Source organism: Phasianus colchicus, chromosome 28, assembly GCF_987193195.1.
Source record: "Phasianus colchicus chromosome 28, bPhaCol1.hap1.1, whole genome shotgun sequence".
Taxonomy (NCBI): Eukaryota; Metazoa; Chordata; class Aves; order Galliformes; family Phasianidae; genus Phasianus; species Phasianus colchicus.
In genome coordinates, this window is record NC_143463.1 from 2,666,712 (window position 1) to 2,684,070 (window position 17,359).

The 17,359-nt window shown below is 57.8% G+C and overlaps 1 protein-coding gene across 1 annotated transcript; it reads left to right on the plus strand.

The window, feature by feature from the left end:
* Nucleotides 1-4,014: 4,014 nt before the first annotated feature.
* Nucleotides 4,015-17,179, plus strand: BTBD2 (BTB domain containing 2). Its single transcript, XM_031604304.2, has 9 exons — nt 4,015-4,568; nt 9,573-9,692; nt 10,707-10,863; nt 12,677-12,782; nt 13,327-13,524; nt 14,538-14,730; nt 15,774-15,861; nt 15,994-16,140; nt 16,247-17,179. The coding sequence occupies exons 1-9, from the start codon at nt 4,015-4,017 to the stop codon at nt 16,406-16,408; spliced, it is 1,725 nt and encodes a 574-aa protein (XP_031460164.1). The 3' UTR covers nt 16,409-17,179.
* The last annotated feature ends 180 nt before the right edge of the window (nt 17,180-17,359 follow it).

A 17,359-nucleotide genomic window follows, 5' to 3' on the forward strand; every position in this document is an offset into this window, starting at 1 on the left:
TAATGGCCAGCTCTGAGCTGTGCATAGCTGTGGGAATGGGAGTTCCCCCAATTAGGATAATGCAGTAGAAACCTGCCGGTGTGCAATGCAGCAGGAGCAGATATGAGATAACGCGACGCAAAGCCGTCGATCCACGCCGGTGTGTGCAGCCACAGAGATTGATCCCACGAGATCCTTCAGCTGTGTAGGGTCTCAGCTCCGACCCTACAGCTGGCACAGCTCTGTGTGGCAGCAGAGTGCAATGGAGGGCTGCACCAGGACTGTGCGTTTGCTCGTGTGTGCACGCGCCTTGAGGAGCTGAGCACGGATCCTGAGCCTGCTTTAGGAGAAGAGACGGTTCATGAGAGCAACAAGGAGCACCCCTGGCCCTGGGTGCCCCCCACACTCAGTTTCATATCACTCTGTTCCCCAACTCGGTGGGGCTGCCCCCATTCCTCAGCCCCTGGTCCCTGCATACCTCAGAACTGCCCCCATTACCCCTCAATATTGCCCCTCCTCCCCTCAGAACTGTCCCTCCACACCAGAACTGCCCTTGTGCCCTTCAGAACTGCCCCCTCAGCCCAGAACTGCTCCCAAACCCCATATCTGCCCATCCCTGCTATCCCTCAGTACTACCTCCTCACACCCCTCACACCCCACAGAGCCTCTCCCTCACCCCAGAGCTGCCCCTCACCCCCCCAGAGCTGCCCATACACATCAAAACTGCCCCTTACATCTGCCCCCTCCCCTCAGATCTGCCCCTCAGAAATGCCCTCTCCTCTCAGAACCACCCCCTCGCCCCTCAGAGCCGCCCATATCTCTCAAATCTGCCCCCTCCCCTCAGATCTGCCCCTCACCCCCCCAGATCAGACCTTCAGAACTGCCCCTCTCCCCTCAGATCTCTTTTCCCTCAAATCTGCCCCTTACCTCTCACATCTGCCCACACAGCTCAGATCTGCCCCCCTCCCCTCACATCTGCAACTCAAACCTGCCCCTTTCCCCTCGAATCTGCCCCTCTCCTCTCATATCTGCCCCTCACACTCCTCACATCTGCCCTCCTCCCATCTTCCTCTCTCCACTCAGAACTGCCCTCACAGCCCTCGTATCTGCCCCTTTCCTCTCATATCTGCCCCCTTCCCCTATATCTGCCCCTCACACCCCTCAGAACTGCCCCTCTCTCCTCAGAACTGCCCCCTCATCCCTCAGATCTGCCCCTCACATCCCTCACACCCATCACTCTCCCTTCAGAACTGCTCCTCACACCCACCCCTCTTCTCTCTCCCTTCATATCTGCCCCTCTCCCTTTAGATCTGCCCACACACCTCAGAACTGCCCCTCAGAACTGCCCATACCTCTCATATCTACCTTTTCCCCTCAAATCTGACCCTCACATTCCTCAGATCTGCCCCCTACCCCTCACATCTGCCCCTCAAAACTGCCCCTCAAATCTGCCCCTCTCCTCTATCTGTCCCTTTCCCCTTATATCACATCCCTCACATCTGCCCCCCTCACATCTGCCCCTCTCCTCTCAGAACTGCCCCTTTCCTCTCAGAACTGCCCCTCATATCCTGCAGAACTGCTCCCCTCCCCTCACATCTGCCACTCAAAACAGCCCCTCTCCTCTCAAATCTGCCCCTTTCCCTCAGGTCTGCCCCTCGCATCCCTCAGAACTGCCTGTCTCCTCTCATATCTGCCCCTTTTCCCTCAAATCTGCCCCTTACCTCTCACATCTGCCCACACAGCTCAGATCTGCCCCCATCCCCTCACATCTGCAACTCAAAACTGCCCCTTTCCCCTCAAATCTGCCCCTCTCCTCTCATATCTGCCCCTCACACCCCTCATATCTGCCCCCCTCCCATCTTCCTCTCTCCACTCACAGCCCTCATATCTGCCCCTTTCCTCTCATATCTGCCCCTCACACCCCTCATATCTGCCCCCCTCCCATCTTCCTCTCTCCACTCACAGCCCTCATATCTGCCCCTTTCCTCTCATATCTGCCCCTCACATCCCTCAGAACTGCCCCTCTCCCCCCACATCCACCCAAACACCTCACATCTGCTCCTTCTCCTCTCAAATCTGCCCCTCTTCTCTCAGAACTTCCCCTCTCTCCTATATCTGCCCTTCCCTCAAATCTGCCCCTCACATCACCTCACATCTGCCCCTCTCCTCTCAGATCTGCCCCTTTCCCCTCAGATCTGCCCCTCACACCCCTCAAATCTGCCTCTTTCCTCTCAAATCTGCCCCTTTCCCTCAAATCTGTGCCTCACACCCCTCACATCTGCCCCTATTCTCTCAAATCTGCCCCTTTCCCCATAGATCTGCCCCTCACACCCCTAAATCTGCCTCTTTCCCTCAAATCTGCCCCTCAAACCCCCCAAATCTGCCCCTTTCCCCTCAGATCTGCCCTTCTCCTCTCAAATCTGCCCCTTTCCCCTCAGATCTGCCCCTTACACCCCTCAAATCTACCCCTCTCCTCTCATATCTGCCCTTTTTCCCTCAGTTCTGCCCTTCACACCCCTCAGATCAGCCCCTCTCCTCTCAAATCTACCCCTTTCCCCTCAAAACTGCCCCTTTCCCCTCAAATCTGCCCCTATTCTCTCAAATCTGCCCCTTTCCCCTTAGATCTGCCCCTCACACCCCTCAAATCTGCCCCTCACACCCCTCAAATCTGCCCCTCACACCCCTCAAATCTGCCCCTCACACCCCTCAAATCTGCCCTTTTTCCCTCAGATCTGCCCCTTTCCCTCAAATCTGCCCCTTTCCCCTCAGACCTGCCCCTATTCTCTCAAATTTCCCCCTTTCCCCTCAAATCTGCCCCTCACACCCCTCAGATCTGCCCCTTTCCCCTCAGATCTGCCCCTATTCTCTCAAATCTGCCCCTTTCCCCTCAGATCTGCCCCTCACACCCCTAAATCTGCCTCTTTCCCTCAAATCTGCCCCTTTCCCCTCAAATCTGCCCCTTTCCCCTCAAATCTGCCCCTCACACCCCTCAAATCTGCCCCTTTCCCTTCAGATCTGCCCTTCTCCTCTCAAATCTGCCCCTTTCCCCTCAGATCTGCCCCTATTCTCTCAAATCTACCCCTTTCCCCTCAAATCTGCCCCTTTCCCCTCAAATCTGCCCCTCTTCTCTCAAATCTGCCCCTTTCCCCTCAAATCTGCCCCTCACACCCCTCAAATCTGCCCCTTTCCCCTCAGATCTGCCCTTCTCCTCTCAGATCTGCCCTTTTTCCCTCAGATCTGCTCTTCACACCCCTCAGATCAGCCCCTCTCCTCTCAAATCTGCCCCTTTCCCCTCAGATCTGCCCTTCTCCTCTCAGATCTGCCCTTTTTCCCTCAGATCTGCTCTTCACACCCCTCAGATCAGCCCCTCTCCTCTCAAATCTGCCCCTTTCCCCTCAGATCTGCCCCTATTCTCTCAAATCTACCCCTTTCCCCTCAAAACTGCCCCTTTCCCCTCAGATCTGCCCTTCTCCTCTCAAATCTGCCCCTTTCCCTCAAATCTGCCCCTATTCTCTCAAATCTACCCCTTTCCCCTCAAATCTGCCCCTCACACCCCTCAAATCTGCCCCTCACACCCCTAAATCTGCCTCTTTCCCTCAAATCTGCCCCTTACACCCCTCAGATCTGCCCCTCTCCTCTCATATCTGCCCTTTTTCCCTCAGATCTGCCCCTTTCCCCTGAAATCTGCCCCTTTCCCTCAAATCTGCCCCTTTCCCCTCAGACCTGCCCCTATTCTCTCAAATTTCCCCCTTTCCCCTCAAATCTGCCCCTCACACCCCTCAGATCTGCCCCTTTCCCCTCAGATCTGCCCCTATTCTCTCAAATCTGCCCCTTTCCCTCAAATCTGCCCCTATTCTCTCAAATGTACCCCTTTCCCCTCAAATCTGCCCCCCCCCCACATCTGCCCCCACACCTCAGCCCCGCCCCCCTCCCCTCACACCCCCTCCCTCCCCCCCACGCCCCTCACCTTTAGCCCCGCCCCCTCCTCCCTCCCCCCTCCCCTCACCCCATCCCCTCCCCACCCTCCCTCCCTCCATGCCGCGCTGCTGCCCGGCTCTGTGCATCGCCCCCCGTCCCCCCCAACCCCCCACCACCACCACCATCACCCCCCCTCCCCCCGCCTCCCCGCTCCCTCCCGCCGCCGTGTCCCGCCCGCCGCTCGTGGTTCTGCTGCTGTTGCAGCGCCGCCCCGCGCCGCGCCGCGCTCCGCACAAGATGGCGGCCGGCGGGAGCGGCCCCGGGGGTCTGTCCTCATCCTGCCCGCAACCCCCGCCGCCTCCACCGGGCAACGGAACGGCCTGCGCCGCAACCGCTGACGGAACGCCCGCATCCCCTCCGGGGCTCACGTACAATCAGTGCGGAGCGAACAACCCGGCGGCCGGAGGAGGAGGAGGAGGAGGCCCGGGAGTGGGGGCGGCCCCGGCGGGCGGCCCGGGCGGAGGGCTGCAGAGAGAACCGGTGTACAACTGGCAGGCGACCAAACCCACGGTGCAGGAACGCTTCGCTTTTCTGTTTAACAACGAGGTGTTGAGCGACGTGCACTTCCTGGTGGGGAAAGGCCGAGGGACGCAGCGCATCCCGGCACACAGGTGGGGGGGGGGGGGGAGAAGAGACATAAGAAGGTGCGGGGGGGAAGGGGAGGGGATCCATGGTTTGGTTGTGGAGGTAAGGGCCGTGGGTGGGCCCTGGGGGGACATAGAGGGGATGGGGAGAGCCGTATTTAGGGTGTGATGGTGAGGGGAAAGCCGTAGGTGGGTTGTAGGGGCAGTGGGGAGGGATTGAGGGGGCTGGGGTGTGGGGAGAGCCGTGGGTAGGCTTTAAGGGGATGTAGGGGGGATGGGGAGAGCCATGGTTAGGGTGTGAAGGTGAGGGGAGAGCTATGGGTGGGTTGTAGGGACAGTGGGGATGGATTGGGGAGCTGGGATATGAGGAGAACTATGGGTAGGGATGGGAGGGGATGTAAGGGGGATGGGGAGAGCCATATATAGGGTGTGATGGTGAGGGGAAAGCTGTGGATGGGTTGTAGGGGCAGTGGGGAGGGGTTGGGGGGGGCTGGGATGTGGGGAAAGCAATGGGGAGGGATGGGGAAGGAGAGTGAGGTGGTAGGGAGAGCCATGGTTAGGGTGTGAAGGTGAGGGGAGAGCCATGGGTGGGTTGTAGGGGTAGTGGGGAGGGCTGGGATGTGGGGAGAGCCATGGGTAGGAATGGGAGGGGATGTAGGGGGGTGGGGAGAGCCATATATAGGGTGTGATGGTGAGGGGAAAGCTGTGGATGGGTTGTAGGGGCAGTGGGGAAGGATTGAGGGCGGGGGTGGGATGTGGGGAAAGCAATGGATAGGGATGGGAGGGATGGGGAAGGAGAGTGAGGTGGTAGGGAGAGCCATGGTAGGGTGTGAAGGTGAGGGGAGAGCCATGGGTGGGTTGTAGGGGTAGTGGGGAGGGGTTGGGGGGGCTGGGATGTGGTGAGAACTATGGGTAGGAATGGGAAGGGATGTAGGGGGGGGTGGGGAGAGCCATATTCAGGGTGAGATGGTGAGGGGAGAGCTATGGGTAGGTTGTAGGGGTAGTGGGGAGGGGTTGGGGGGGGGCTGGGATGTGTGAAGAGCCATGGGTAGGGATGGGGGAATGTAGGGAGAATGGGGAGATCCATGGTTTGGTTGTGAAGGTAAGGACCATGGGTAGGCCCTCGGGGGGACAAAGAAGGGATGGGGGGAGCCATATTTAGGGTGTGATGGTGATGGGAAAGCTGTGGGTGGGTTGTAGGGGCAGTGGGGAGGGATTGGGGGGGCTGGGATGTGGGGAGAGCCGTGGGTAGGGATGAGGGGGATGGGAAGGAGAGTGAGGTGGTAGGGAGAGCCATGGTTAGGGGCTGAAGATGAGGGTAGAGCCACGTGTACATTCTGGGGGCAGTGGGGAGGGATTGGGGGGCTTGGATGTGGGGAGAGCCATGGGTAGGGATGGAAGGATGTAGGGGGGATAGGGAGGGGAGTGGGAGGGTGGAGAGAGCCATGGTTAGTTTGTGAAGGTGAGGGGAATGCCATGTATAGGTTTTAGGGGGGTTGTGGGGAGGAATCAAGGGGGGGCTGGGATGTGGGGAGAGCCCATGGGTAAACCCTGGGGGGGACATAGAGGGGATGAGGAGGGCCGTGTTTAGGATGTGAACGTGAGGGGAGAGCCATGGGTCGGTTCGAGGGGCAGTGGGGAGGGATTGGAGGGCTGGGATGTGGGGAGAGCCATGGATAGGGATGGGGGAGACATGGAGAGGATGGGGAGAGCCATATTTAGGGTGTGAAGCTGAGGGGAAGGCTGTGGGTAGGCCCTGGAGGGATGAGGAGGGCTCTGGGGGAAAATGGAGTGTGAGGAGAGCTGAGAATCTGAAACTCTCTGTGAGGAGTGTTTAGAATCTGAAGGTGAGGGAAGAGCTGTGGGGGTCATGGAGGGGAGTAGGATGTGGAGAGAACCACGTTTAGGGTCTGAAGGTGACGGAGGGAGACTGTGAGTAGGCTCTAGGGGAGGTGCGGGGGGAGTGGGGAGGTGGGAAGAGGGGAGAGTCATGATTAGGGTGTGAAGGTGAGGGGAGAGCCATATGTAGGCCCCCAGGGGGGATATGGAGGACTCTGAGGGGGTGGGATGTGGGAAGAGCCATGTGTAGGCCCTGGGGGGGATGTAGGTGAAGTGGGAAGAGCCATGTTTAGGATATGAAGGTGATGGGATGGCTGTGAGTAGGCCCTTGAGGTTTGGGGAGGGCCTTACGTAGACCACCAGGACTGGGCTGAGCTGGGGCTGGGGGATGTGAGGCTCTGAAGGGTCCCCGGTGGGTATGGGGGGGGGGAGGGGGGCTGAAGGGCTGAGGGCTAGGGGACACAATATGGTTTGGGGAGGGGGGTTGTGTAGGCTCTGGGAGTGTGGGGTGGGCTATGGGTGGCCCTGGGGGTGCCCCTGGCTTGGGCTAAGCTGATCTGGGAGTCCCAGCTGAGTGGGGGGAAGGGAAAGGGGGGCGGGGGGGCGGGCAGGGTCTGTGGGGCACAGCCTGCTTTTGGAGTGGGGTGTTTCCTCCACACCACCCTATGGGGTGAGGTGGGATTCAGTCCCATTTGGTGGGAGGAGGAGGTCACCCCCTCTCACCCCCCTTGCTGTCCCTGTTGTCCCCAAGCTGTCCCTATCCCTCCAGACTTCCCTCTCCTCCCAGACCACCCCTTTACCTCTGAATTGTCCCTTACCCCTCAGAACTGCCCCCTGCTCAGGAAGGGCTCTGTAGGACCCCCCCCCCAGCCCATAGGTGAGGATCAGGGCAGCTCACCCTGCAGTTGTCTGGTAGGTGCAGAGTAGAGCAGCCATGGGAGAAATTGGGGTTTAAAAGTAGCCAGAGCTGAACATCTGGAGAAACAAACCTGTGGTTCTGAAGGAGTGGCAGGGGGGTGACCTGTCTGGTAGCATTAATGCTGAGAAGAGGGGATTGTCCCCCCATTGCATGATGCTGATGGCTCTGCAGCTGCTTCTCAGGGCAGCTCCTTTGAATTCTAACTGGGAATTGATGCGTAGCGCTGCTGGAAGCACCTCACGCTTTGCTCAGGTGTGCAAACACTTTTGCTTTGAGGGCAGGATCTGTCTTTCTGGAGCTGAGGAAGGCTCTCAGGCTGCCCCTTTCCTATGTGTGCTCGTGCACCTAGAATTTTCTCCTTCAGGTTTCCCTTTTTCCTCCCTGTCTGTGCAAAGCATGCTTGTTCTGGGCCAGCTGGAGCGTTGAGGGTGTCAGCTCTGCACTTCTCTAATTTGGAGCTTAATTAGTGCTTGAATTTGCTCACTAGGCTCGCTAGGTGGGCAGAGGCCCACCTAGGTAAGTGGAAAATAAGTGAAACTGAAGGAGGAAAAAAAAAAAGAACAGCCCCAAAATGAAATGCTGCTTAATTGCTCTACGATCCCTCATGTTCCCTGAGTGGTGAAGGTAGAATAGAGCATGCCACGCCATGGCATCCCACACAGGGATTGCATAGAGCTTAGTGACACGTGTGTCACGTGTTGCTCTGTTCCTGTGTCAGCTCTTCAGAAATGGGTATTTTGGGATTTCTCTGCAGCAGTGGGGTAGTCGTGGCTCTGGAGTGTTCTGTTATTGGTATGACTGTGGTGCTGAGGGAGGGAGCAGGGCTGTGGGCACAGAGCTGAGGTGGGTGCTCATTCTTAGCGAGGTGGAAGAGATGCCCTGAAGAGAGGGATTTTCTTACCTTGTGTCCCTCTCATGCTTTAAGGAAACTTAAAAATCTCTGATCTTGCAGAGTTTGGAGCGCTGTGTGTCTTCCTGGCACCGACCCATTCGGGTTCAGCAGTGTGAAACAAATTGGACTGACCTGTCCACGAGTGGAATGGGAGCAGAGATTGGAGAGCTTCTTTCATAAAGCTCCCCTTTCAGATCACTGCTGACAGCTCTCTGCTGCCTATGAGAATGACAAACTTAGAGTGCAATTAGTTTATGTTAATTGTTAGTAGAAAGTCATGCCTGCAACTGTCTCACCACCGTCACTGCTTCTGCACAAACAAGGATTTCTTTTCATCTGGCACTCCAGGCACTGTGAGCAAGGTTCCTTGCTTGTTCTGGCCATTTTCCTTCAGAACTGCTGGACAGAAATCCCCACGTGCCTGTTGTGCTTTTTTACCACCATGCTTTGTCCCCAGCTCTCCTTCCCAACAGAAGCAATGCCGCCTGGCACCCGCACAGCACTGCATCTGTGGGAGCCCTCTGCGTGGGGAGGAGAGCAGAAAGGGACTAAACAAGAAATTGGATGTAAATTGAAGAGGAAAAAAAGCTGCTGTGTCACTTCCTAACGCAGTAAACTCCAACCAGAGCTCCCTGGTGGCAATGGACTTCCTGGGAGCCCGAGACCAGAGCGCTGTGCCTCGTGCCTTCCGTCACGTACCGCCTTCTGCCCGCAGTTGTTGATACCTCTCTCCATCGAAGCGTGCACCCAGCTCTGCTGCTGTGCTTTCCCTCTGCTTCTTCTTTTCCCTCGTGGGTCAGAGAAGCAGTTGGAGTTTTTGTTTTCCCACAGCTGGTGGCTGGGCAGGGGCTGCTCGAGGACTTGGCTTCAGGGAGCAGCTTCAGGGCATGGCCACCAGGATCCGGGTGCTTCCCTGGAGATGCCCATTTCTGGGTTTCCAGCAGTGGAAGCTCTCGGAGATGTTTGGCAGTGGTTTAAATAACCACAGCCAGCCCTGGGCAGCCCAGCTCTGAGCAGAAGCTGGCAGTCCTTGGTGAGGGATGGCACTGCGTTCACACCGGGTTCTTTTCAGCCTCAAACCTGGTTTGTGGGAATCCTTGCTTCCTGCTTTCAGGGCCGTGTAGAGCAGCTGTGTGTATTCTGCTCCACGATGCACAAAACCTTGTGAACCATTGGGATGCTGTGTGCAGGGTTCGGGGTGAGGTTGTTTGCAACATTGGTGTTTTCTCATTAAATGAAAGAGAACTGTGATGCTCCCTCCTCTTGCAAAACATCTAATGCTGTGAGCAGCTTTCCTCCCTGGGGACCAGCAGCCAGCCAGGATTTCTCTGCATATGGGCCTGGTTTAACATCAGCTTTTTGGTTTGTTTTGTGGTTTTAGGTTTGTGCTGGCCGTGGGCAGCGCCGTCTTCGATGCCATGTTCAATGGTGGGATGGCCACAACTTCCACAGAGATCGAGCTGCCCGATGTGGAGCCTGCTGCCTTCCTGGCTCTGCTGAAGTAAGCTGCTAATGCACGTCACACCGGGATGACCCGATTGATTGTAGAGAGGAGTGCTTCCAATGAAAGCAGTGAACCATTCTGTGAAGTGCAGGTCGTACGTTTCTAAATAAACCTCTCTGCCAATCCATCTGAGGGCTTTAAACGCTGCTGCTAAATCCCTCTTTTTCTGGGTAACATCTGGTCTAGCTGATGCCCAGAAATATCTGCCTGGCTTCATCTTGAGGTGTAGCAGCCATTAAATAAGCACACCTTCCTGCTGTTTTACCTTCCCAGCATGTGTGTTGGTCTGTGTGCTGGGAGGAGGAGGAGGAAGGAGCTGTGACATCCCACTGACAATGGCTTTGAGCTCGGCTGGTGCTGTATGCAGTGCAGCAGCCCTGAGTGCATGCTGGGATGTCACTGCCTCATCTCTGTAGGGTTTCTGTCACCGAGTTGTGGGCTTCTCAATCTGCTGCTCCTGACACATTCCCCACTTCCTCCCTATTAGGAACAATACCTATATTTAGCTTTGGCACTCTTCTCGCTTTACCTTCAAAAAGTGCTTAGGTTGGGACTGTGCTATCCTAGCAGATTTGAGAATCAATCTCCATAGAATGAAAGACCAGGAATAACAGCCCCACAGCCTCCTGCCTTGGCTCACATCAGCTCAGACACAGGCACATGGGGAATCCCCTCAGCTGGCACATGGCTCCACAGCAGCACCTTGTGTCTCTGGAGCACAGAGTTACAGAGTTACAGAGAGCCTTTAAGGCTTGGTGAGGCTAGAATATCAAAAGAGAGGCAAAATCAGGCTGTTTCCTGCCAGGATTGATCAATTCAACCCCAATGACCATTTTCCTTGTCTAGGGTCACCCTCTACATCTTTCCTCTGCTTCTGCATCCTGTCCTTCCCCACAGTCCTCAAGAAAAGGGGAGCTCCAGGATGGTAGGCAGAGACACAGAATGGCTTTAATGAATTGCAGGGGTGTTCTTTGTTACCTCGCTGAGCGATGCTTGTCTGCCTGCTTTCAGGTTTCTTTATTCAGATGAAGTTCAGATCGGACCAGAGACTGTTATGACAACCCTTTACACAGCTAAAAAGTACGCAGTCCCAGCCCTGGAAGCTCACTGTGTGGAGTTCCTGAAGAAGAACCTCCGAGCAGACAACGCCTTCATGCTGCTAACACAGGTGAGGTTGCCAGTGTTGGCACGAATCCATTGGAACAGGAGAACAAGTTTTGTGAGTGTTATCATCCCAAAGAGAGCTGTTCTGTGTCAGTGTGTCTTCCTCACAAGAGCACGGTGCTGAGCAGGTTTGTGTAAAGAGCAGCAGAGGACAGCAAGTGGTTCAAGGCAGAGGTCTTAGGGTCCTTGTAGGGGTGATGGTAGCTAAGGCTGCATTCCCATCTACTTCACAGCAGCATGCTTGTACTTTCCTGGCTGTAATGGTTGTGTTCTTCAGGTTCAGCAGCCCAGAATCTGAAAGATCAGGATCCAAAAGCAAAGATCTTCCCTGCAGACCCCAACTGTGGAGAGACATTGTGTGCTGTCCCTCAGCTTGTGGAAGCTGGAAATGGGAACTTCTGGTGGCACCTCTCCCTGCTGGGCTCTGGTGGCCTGGGGAGTATCTGCCAGCCTGGCAGCTTTGGCAAGGCAGCATGTAGGGCTGTGGTGACTTCTTTCCAAGTCTCAAAGGTCCTTCAGCAAAAGGAGGTGTTCTGGGTTTTCAGTCACTTACTGGTGCTGGATGGAGACAGGCTTCCCTGCTTCCTTTTGTGCTGTGGAGTTAGTTCATGGCGCACCCATTACAATTGACTCTCACTGTGATTCCTATGTAGTTTGCTTGCTGTGGCAGCATACCAAGTTTTCAAAAAGCTGGATTGTTGGAGATGCCCCTCTCTGTGTTAGGCTGCGTGAGGGCTTTGTCTGGAGCCAGTTACCAGGAGACAGCCAGATCTGCTCCTTCGTATGGAAAGCCACCTTTATTTCCTGCTTCTGCTGCAACAAATCTATCAGTTAAAGACCTGAGATCTGAGTGCACAATGATTCCCAGCACACGTAGAGTTGTGTAGAGTAGAGTACACATAGAGTAGAGCTGCAGGCAGCTGGTGGAGCCTGAGACCCCACAGCTCTGTGGTTGTGTCCCTGCTGAGTGCTGCTGCTCCAGCAGCTCTGACACAGCATTTCAGGCAGCCACCAATCCCTGCCAGGAGTGCATGGCAAACAGCTTTCCTGGTGCTCATAGTGAGTGATCAACAATCCTCTCTTGTGCCAAAAGTGCACGCAGATGTCATGTGCAACAAGGAAGTTATGGGGGAGAGCTCTGTGGGTGTAGTGTGTCCTTCCTCTGTCAGATATCAGCCCCCCTGGATGCCAGGGCAGCAGGTGAGCACTGCTGGCAGTTCCCTGATCCATGAGAGCAGTGAGCACAGCGTTGGCTCTTTGCACAGGCAGTCCCTGTGCTGAAGGTGGCCCTCCCTGAGCCCTGCAGCTGCACGTGGGGCAGGCAGGTGAACCTCAGTGGTGGCAGTGAGGTGGAATCACAGCACTCTGTGGCATCAGGTGTGAAGTGGAGCAGTTCCCCCTCAGCAGGATGGAGCACTGCACACATTGGGGTGTTCTGCTGCTGCACAGTGTCAGCCTGGCTGCATTCCTGCACAGGAGTCACCTCTGTGCATCCTCACAGAAGTGGAGCCATCGTGCAAAGCCACCTCCAAAGAATGAAAACCATGTGATAAAATCAGCTTCATTCAGCTGGGTGATCAGCGTGGTGCTGTGTGTCAGAGGAAATGTGTGCCTGGAGACATGCACAGCTGGAACAGAGCCGTGCCCTGTGCAGATCTGTGTTCTGGCCTTTGCCTTGCTGTGTTAAGTGCCTGAAAGACCTGCTGTGGTCTGGCACAGCAGCACCAATGAGGATGGGGGGTGGGGGGGCAAGTGCCAGTGCTTGGCATCAACTTGTAAAGAGCCCTGTGTGTTAATGATTGCTTCTTCATGACCAGGCGAGGCTGTTTGATGAGCCTCAGCTGGCCAGCCTGTGCCTGGAGAACATAGACAAGAACACATCAGATGCCATCAACGCGGAGGGCTTCACTGACATCGACCTTGGTGAGCATGTGTCCCTCCACTCTGGGCTGCCCGTGCACTGTGGTTCCTGCCCATTTACACCTGGGCTTCCCATCTGCTCTGGGTCAATCTGCTGAGGGAGATTGCATGAAGTGGCTGCAGAGGAGCTCACTTGCAGAAATGCATTGGAGCTGCTTGCTTTGGTGCAGCTGAATTTTTGTGGGCATGACACAACGGCTGCATCCTGTGCTGCTGCTGGCAGGTTTGGGCTGGGCCTAGCATGCCTTCCCCTGCTGAGCTGGCAGCATTCCCCAACCTTCATCAGACTCAAGTTACAGAGGTGTTGTTTTAGAAGCAAGAACTGGTTCTTTTAATTATCCTACACAGCAACCCAGCTCGCTGTGCGCTGCTCATAGGCACTAACGCTCAGTTGCCAACCTTCCTTCCGATGGGACGGCATACAGGGGTGTGAGGCACAGGGTTTTTATACAACACATCTGACACGGAGTTACACTGCAGCTCCTCCTGCTGCAATCAACACAGAGAATGAAGGGGCTGTGCTGACTGTGCCCTGTGTGCCCTGCAGACACGCTGGTGGCAGTGCTGGAGCGGGACACGCTGGGCATCCGTGAGGTTCGTTTGTTCGGAGCCGTGGTTCGCTGGTCGGAGGCTGAGTGTCAGAGGCAGCAGCTGCAGGTGGTGCCTGAGAACAAGAGGAAGGTGCTGGGTAAAGCACTGGCACTCATCCGCTTCCCACTGATGACGATTGAGGAGTTTGCAGCAGGTAACTGTCCTGGCTGTGCTCTGCCTGCGCTTCCAGGGCTGGGTACACAAAATTGCACTCACTGTTAATTTAAACCGGAGGTTATTCCGTTACCTTTGGCTTAAAAAATTACTGTGCATGTCCTGTTCCTCCTCTTTTCCCCCTCCTCCCCTGCTCCTTTGCTCTGTGTAGAGGTGTCAGCACTCTGCCAGGTGAGCTGGGGCTCGTGCCTGCCTGTCCCACGCTGGGCTCCAGGCTCCCTTCTGTTCACTGCTGGCCTCGTCCAGCCGGTGCCACACAGAGCTCAGCCCCCAGGAGGGCTGTCAGCGTTCCTCCAGCAGGAGGGCTGGTGGTGCTGAGTCTGTCCCAGAGCATTCCTCCTCTCTGAGAAACCCTGCAGGCTTTTTCCATCCTCGTTAACCCAAAAGATGAGCAAAAGAAACTCCAAAACACTGAACCCAAGTGGAGGTGCAGTGAGTTTTCCCCCTCCCCCCCAGCCATGTCTGCAGCACCCCAGTGGCTCTGACTCTTCCAGACAGATCACAGCAGAGGTCAGGGAGGGGAACCCCCAGCTCTCCTCCCAGCAGTGCTGTGTCAGCAGCTTTGAGGCCCAGAGCTGTGCATTGCACAGGGTCATTTCACATGTGATTAACGATGGTTAATTTTTGCTAAGCAAAATCCCCTCGCACTCATTCCTCCATCAGCACTGTGCCTCCGGCCGTTCCTTGGTCCATGCAGCTCATGTTGGCCCACAGTCCACTCCTGCATCCCACATCTCCAACCCACAGCAGTGCTTTACGAGAGCTGCTCAGCTCACAGAGATGCAGAGCAGCTACTGCTGGAGGAGCTGCAGCACTGATTTCTCCCCAGTTTCCTTATGAAGGGAGCTGTTGCCAGAGCTGCTTTTCTCCAGGCGCAGCGTGGAGGTGCTGCAGTTCCATCAGAGCTCACAGCCCTGCAGCAGTGATGCTGTGTTTCCCAACGCTGTGTGCTGGCAGCCCTGAGCTCACGGTGCTGCTCTGTGCTCCCTGCAGGGCCGGCCCAGTCGGGGATCCTGACGGACCGTGAGGTGGTCAGCCTGTTCCTGCACTTCACCGTGAACCCCAAACCGCGCGTGGAGTTCATCGACCGGCCGCGCTGCTGCCTGCGGGGGAAGGAGTGCAGCATCAGCCGATTCCAGCAGGTGGAGAGCCGCTGGGGGTACAGTGGGACTAGTGACAGGATAAGGTCAGCTTCTCTGCTCGTTCTGCTGCCGATAGATTCGTGTTTCCCGAGCTTTCCTCCTCCCACCTGCAGGGCGGTGTGCCAGGCCCTGCCGCCGGCCGTGGGGGAGAGCAGCCGCGTTCTGCTGTGCGTGCAGCTGCAGGCTGCTGCTTGCTCCTGAGTCCTGCGTCCTCTGCGCTGCTGGGACGGCTCTTGTAGCCGCAGGGCAGCGAGGTTGCTGGCTCTCCTTGTGCACAGCCGTGGCTCAGCAGTGCTGCTGATTGCTGAGGGTTGGATGAGGGGCTTTGCTGCCCGCTTCGCTGCTGACAGCGCAGGGCCGGGCCGGGGGAGGAGCAGCCGTGTGCAGCCGTGCTGGGCTGCAGCTGGAGCGGGTTGGGGGAGGCCAGGAAGCCGTGGTGCTGTGGGGTGGCACTGGGTGTAGGGCAGAGAACTTGCACTGGCACAGTCCTGCAGGCACAGCACCTTTTCGCCGCTGCCTCCGTGGGTGGGTGGTGCAGCTGGGTGAGCTGTGCATGGTGCTGCTCTGAGACATGGCTGTACCCAGTGCAGCCTATGGGCACCCAGTGCTCCGTGCTGGGGCACAGCAGTGGGAGAGATGTGTGTCCTTCCAGCCCAGCACTACTCCATGTCCTTCCAGCACTGTGCTGGGTCAGGGGAAGCCTGCTGTGCTTCAGTAGGCGTTCTGCGCTCTGGAGCAACTTGCTCCAATTCCCCTTTCCTGTGTGCAGTGGGTTCTCAGAGCAGCCCTCCTCCCAGGCACTTGGCAGCACCGGGAGCTGCTGCTGGCACTGGGTTGGGTGCTGGCAGCGTCCTGCAGCCCCACAACTCGGGGGGCTGTGGGGCTCAGAGGTGGGGCAGTGTGGCTCTGCTTTCCCCACACAAAACAAAAGGAGCGCGGGGCCGTTAGCACAGCCAGCTTACGGGTCAGGATCTCAGCAGAGGATTCCAGCTGTGGGTGTGAGGTGTGGGGTTGGCGACGTGTCGGCGATGCACCGGGGCGCTGCGGCACTGCGGGCCGCTCTGAGCACGGCTGTCTGTCCCTGCAGGTTCTCAGTGAACAAACGGATCTTCGTCGTTGGGTTTGGGTTGTACGGCTCCATACACGGCCCCACAGACTACCAGGTGAACATACAGGTACGTGGCTGCAGCTGTGCACCTCGGGATGTGGGGTGGGAGCACAATGGGGGCGCGGATCCCTGGGTGCGGGGATCCACGCCTGCAGCTCTCGGCTGTCACAGGGGTGGAAAGCAGTCGTGTCTCTTGCAGATCATCCACACGGACAGTAACACGGTGCTGGGGCAGAACGACACAGGCTTCAGCTGCGACGGCTCCTCCAACACGTTCCGTGTGATGTTCAAGGAGCCCGTGGAGGTTCTGCCCAACGTCAACTACACGGCGTGTGCTACTCTGAAGGTACTCGGGGAGGGGGGTGAGAGCCGAGGGGCTGTGTGAAGGGCAGAGGGGGAGGGAGGGAGCACGAAGCCCCGCGCTCTGCCTGAGCCGCCCTGCGTCCCCGCAGGGCCCCGATTCTCACTACGGCACCAAAGGGCTGCGCAAGGTGATCCACGAGTCGCCCACCAGCGGCGCCAAGACCTGCTTCACCTTCTGCTACGCGGCCGGGAACAACAACGGCACTTCGGTGGAGGACGGACAGATCCCAGAGATCATCTTCTACACATAGTGCCGCCGCGGGGCCCCGGCGCTGCGCTGTGCCCGCCTTTGGGTCGGAGCCCGAGAGCCCAGAAGCGCCGCACCGAACCCCACCGCCGCGGGGCTGCGGCCGCCCCTTCGTCCCCCCACCCGCCCGTCTTCCCACGGCCGTGCTGAGCGTCGGCGCTTCTCCGCCTGCAGGGAGCGCGGAGGTGAGCGGCGCCGCTGGGGGGGGCTGAGCGCCGCGGGATGGACGATGCCGGTGGGGTCGGAGCGGTGCTGCGGAGCTCCGGTTTGGCACTACGGGGACGTGGCGGGGTGGGGACGTTCCCCTGCGGTGACGCTCAGCAGCCGCAGCGTGGGACGCTCTCGGGGTCTCCGTGCGGGGCGGCTCGGAACGGCCAGTACCGAAATAACGCAACCAAAACCACGGCGGTAAAAGCGAAGCCGATGGGTCCACGCGTTGTTCGGCGTGCGGGGCTGCAGGGCGCGGCCCCACCGCGGCATCGCGGCGCCTCTTCCCACCGCCGCTCCGCGGTTTCTCTGCCTGTTGGCAGCCGTGGGTCCTTCCGTGGGCAGAGGAGCCCCGCGCGGCTCAGGGCCGGGCGGCTGCTGTACGTACAGGAATGGCGCTCGCTGGCGGACTTCGCCCCTTTCCAAAAGTGTGAGACGTTGCACCGCGTCGCCCCCGAGCAGAGCTGGGGCCGCCCCCCTTTTCCTCCCCCCCCCCTCGGCACCGCATTGAATGTATCCGCTGCTCTGTCCCGTGTTCGCGCTCTGCTTCGGGCCGCGGCTCTGAGATTTGTACATAGGAGATGAATAAAGACTTCGGTTGTCTTTAGGCAGCTCCTGGGGAAGTGCTGGGAACCCAAACCCGGCGCTGTGCCCGCTTCTCTGGGCTGCTGCTGGGGGGGCACAGCCTGTCCCTCCTTTCCCCTCCCCCCCCCCCCGTGACGACGCAGACACGCAGCTCAAGGTTTTA

Coding starts and splice junctions, on each gene's coding strand:
- BTBD2 (XM_031604304.2), top strand. CDS start 4,015: ATGCCGCGCTGCTGCCCGGCTCTGTGCATCGCCCCCCGTCCCCCCCAA. Junction 12,783..13,326: donor CTTCACTGACATCGACCTTG/GTGAGCATGTGT, acceptor TGTGCCCTGCAG/ACACGCTGGTGGCAGTGCTG. Junction 16,141..16,246: donor CGGCGTGTGCTACTCTGAAG/GTACTCGGGGAG, acceptor GCGTCCCCGCAG/GGCCCCGATTCTCACTACGG.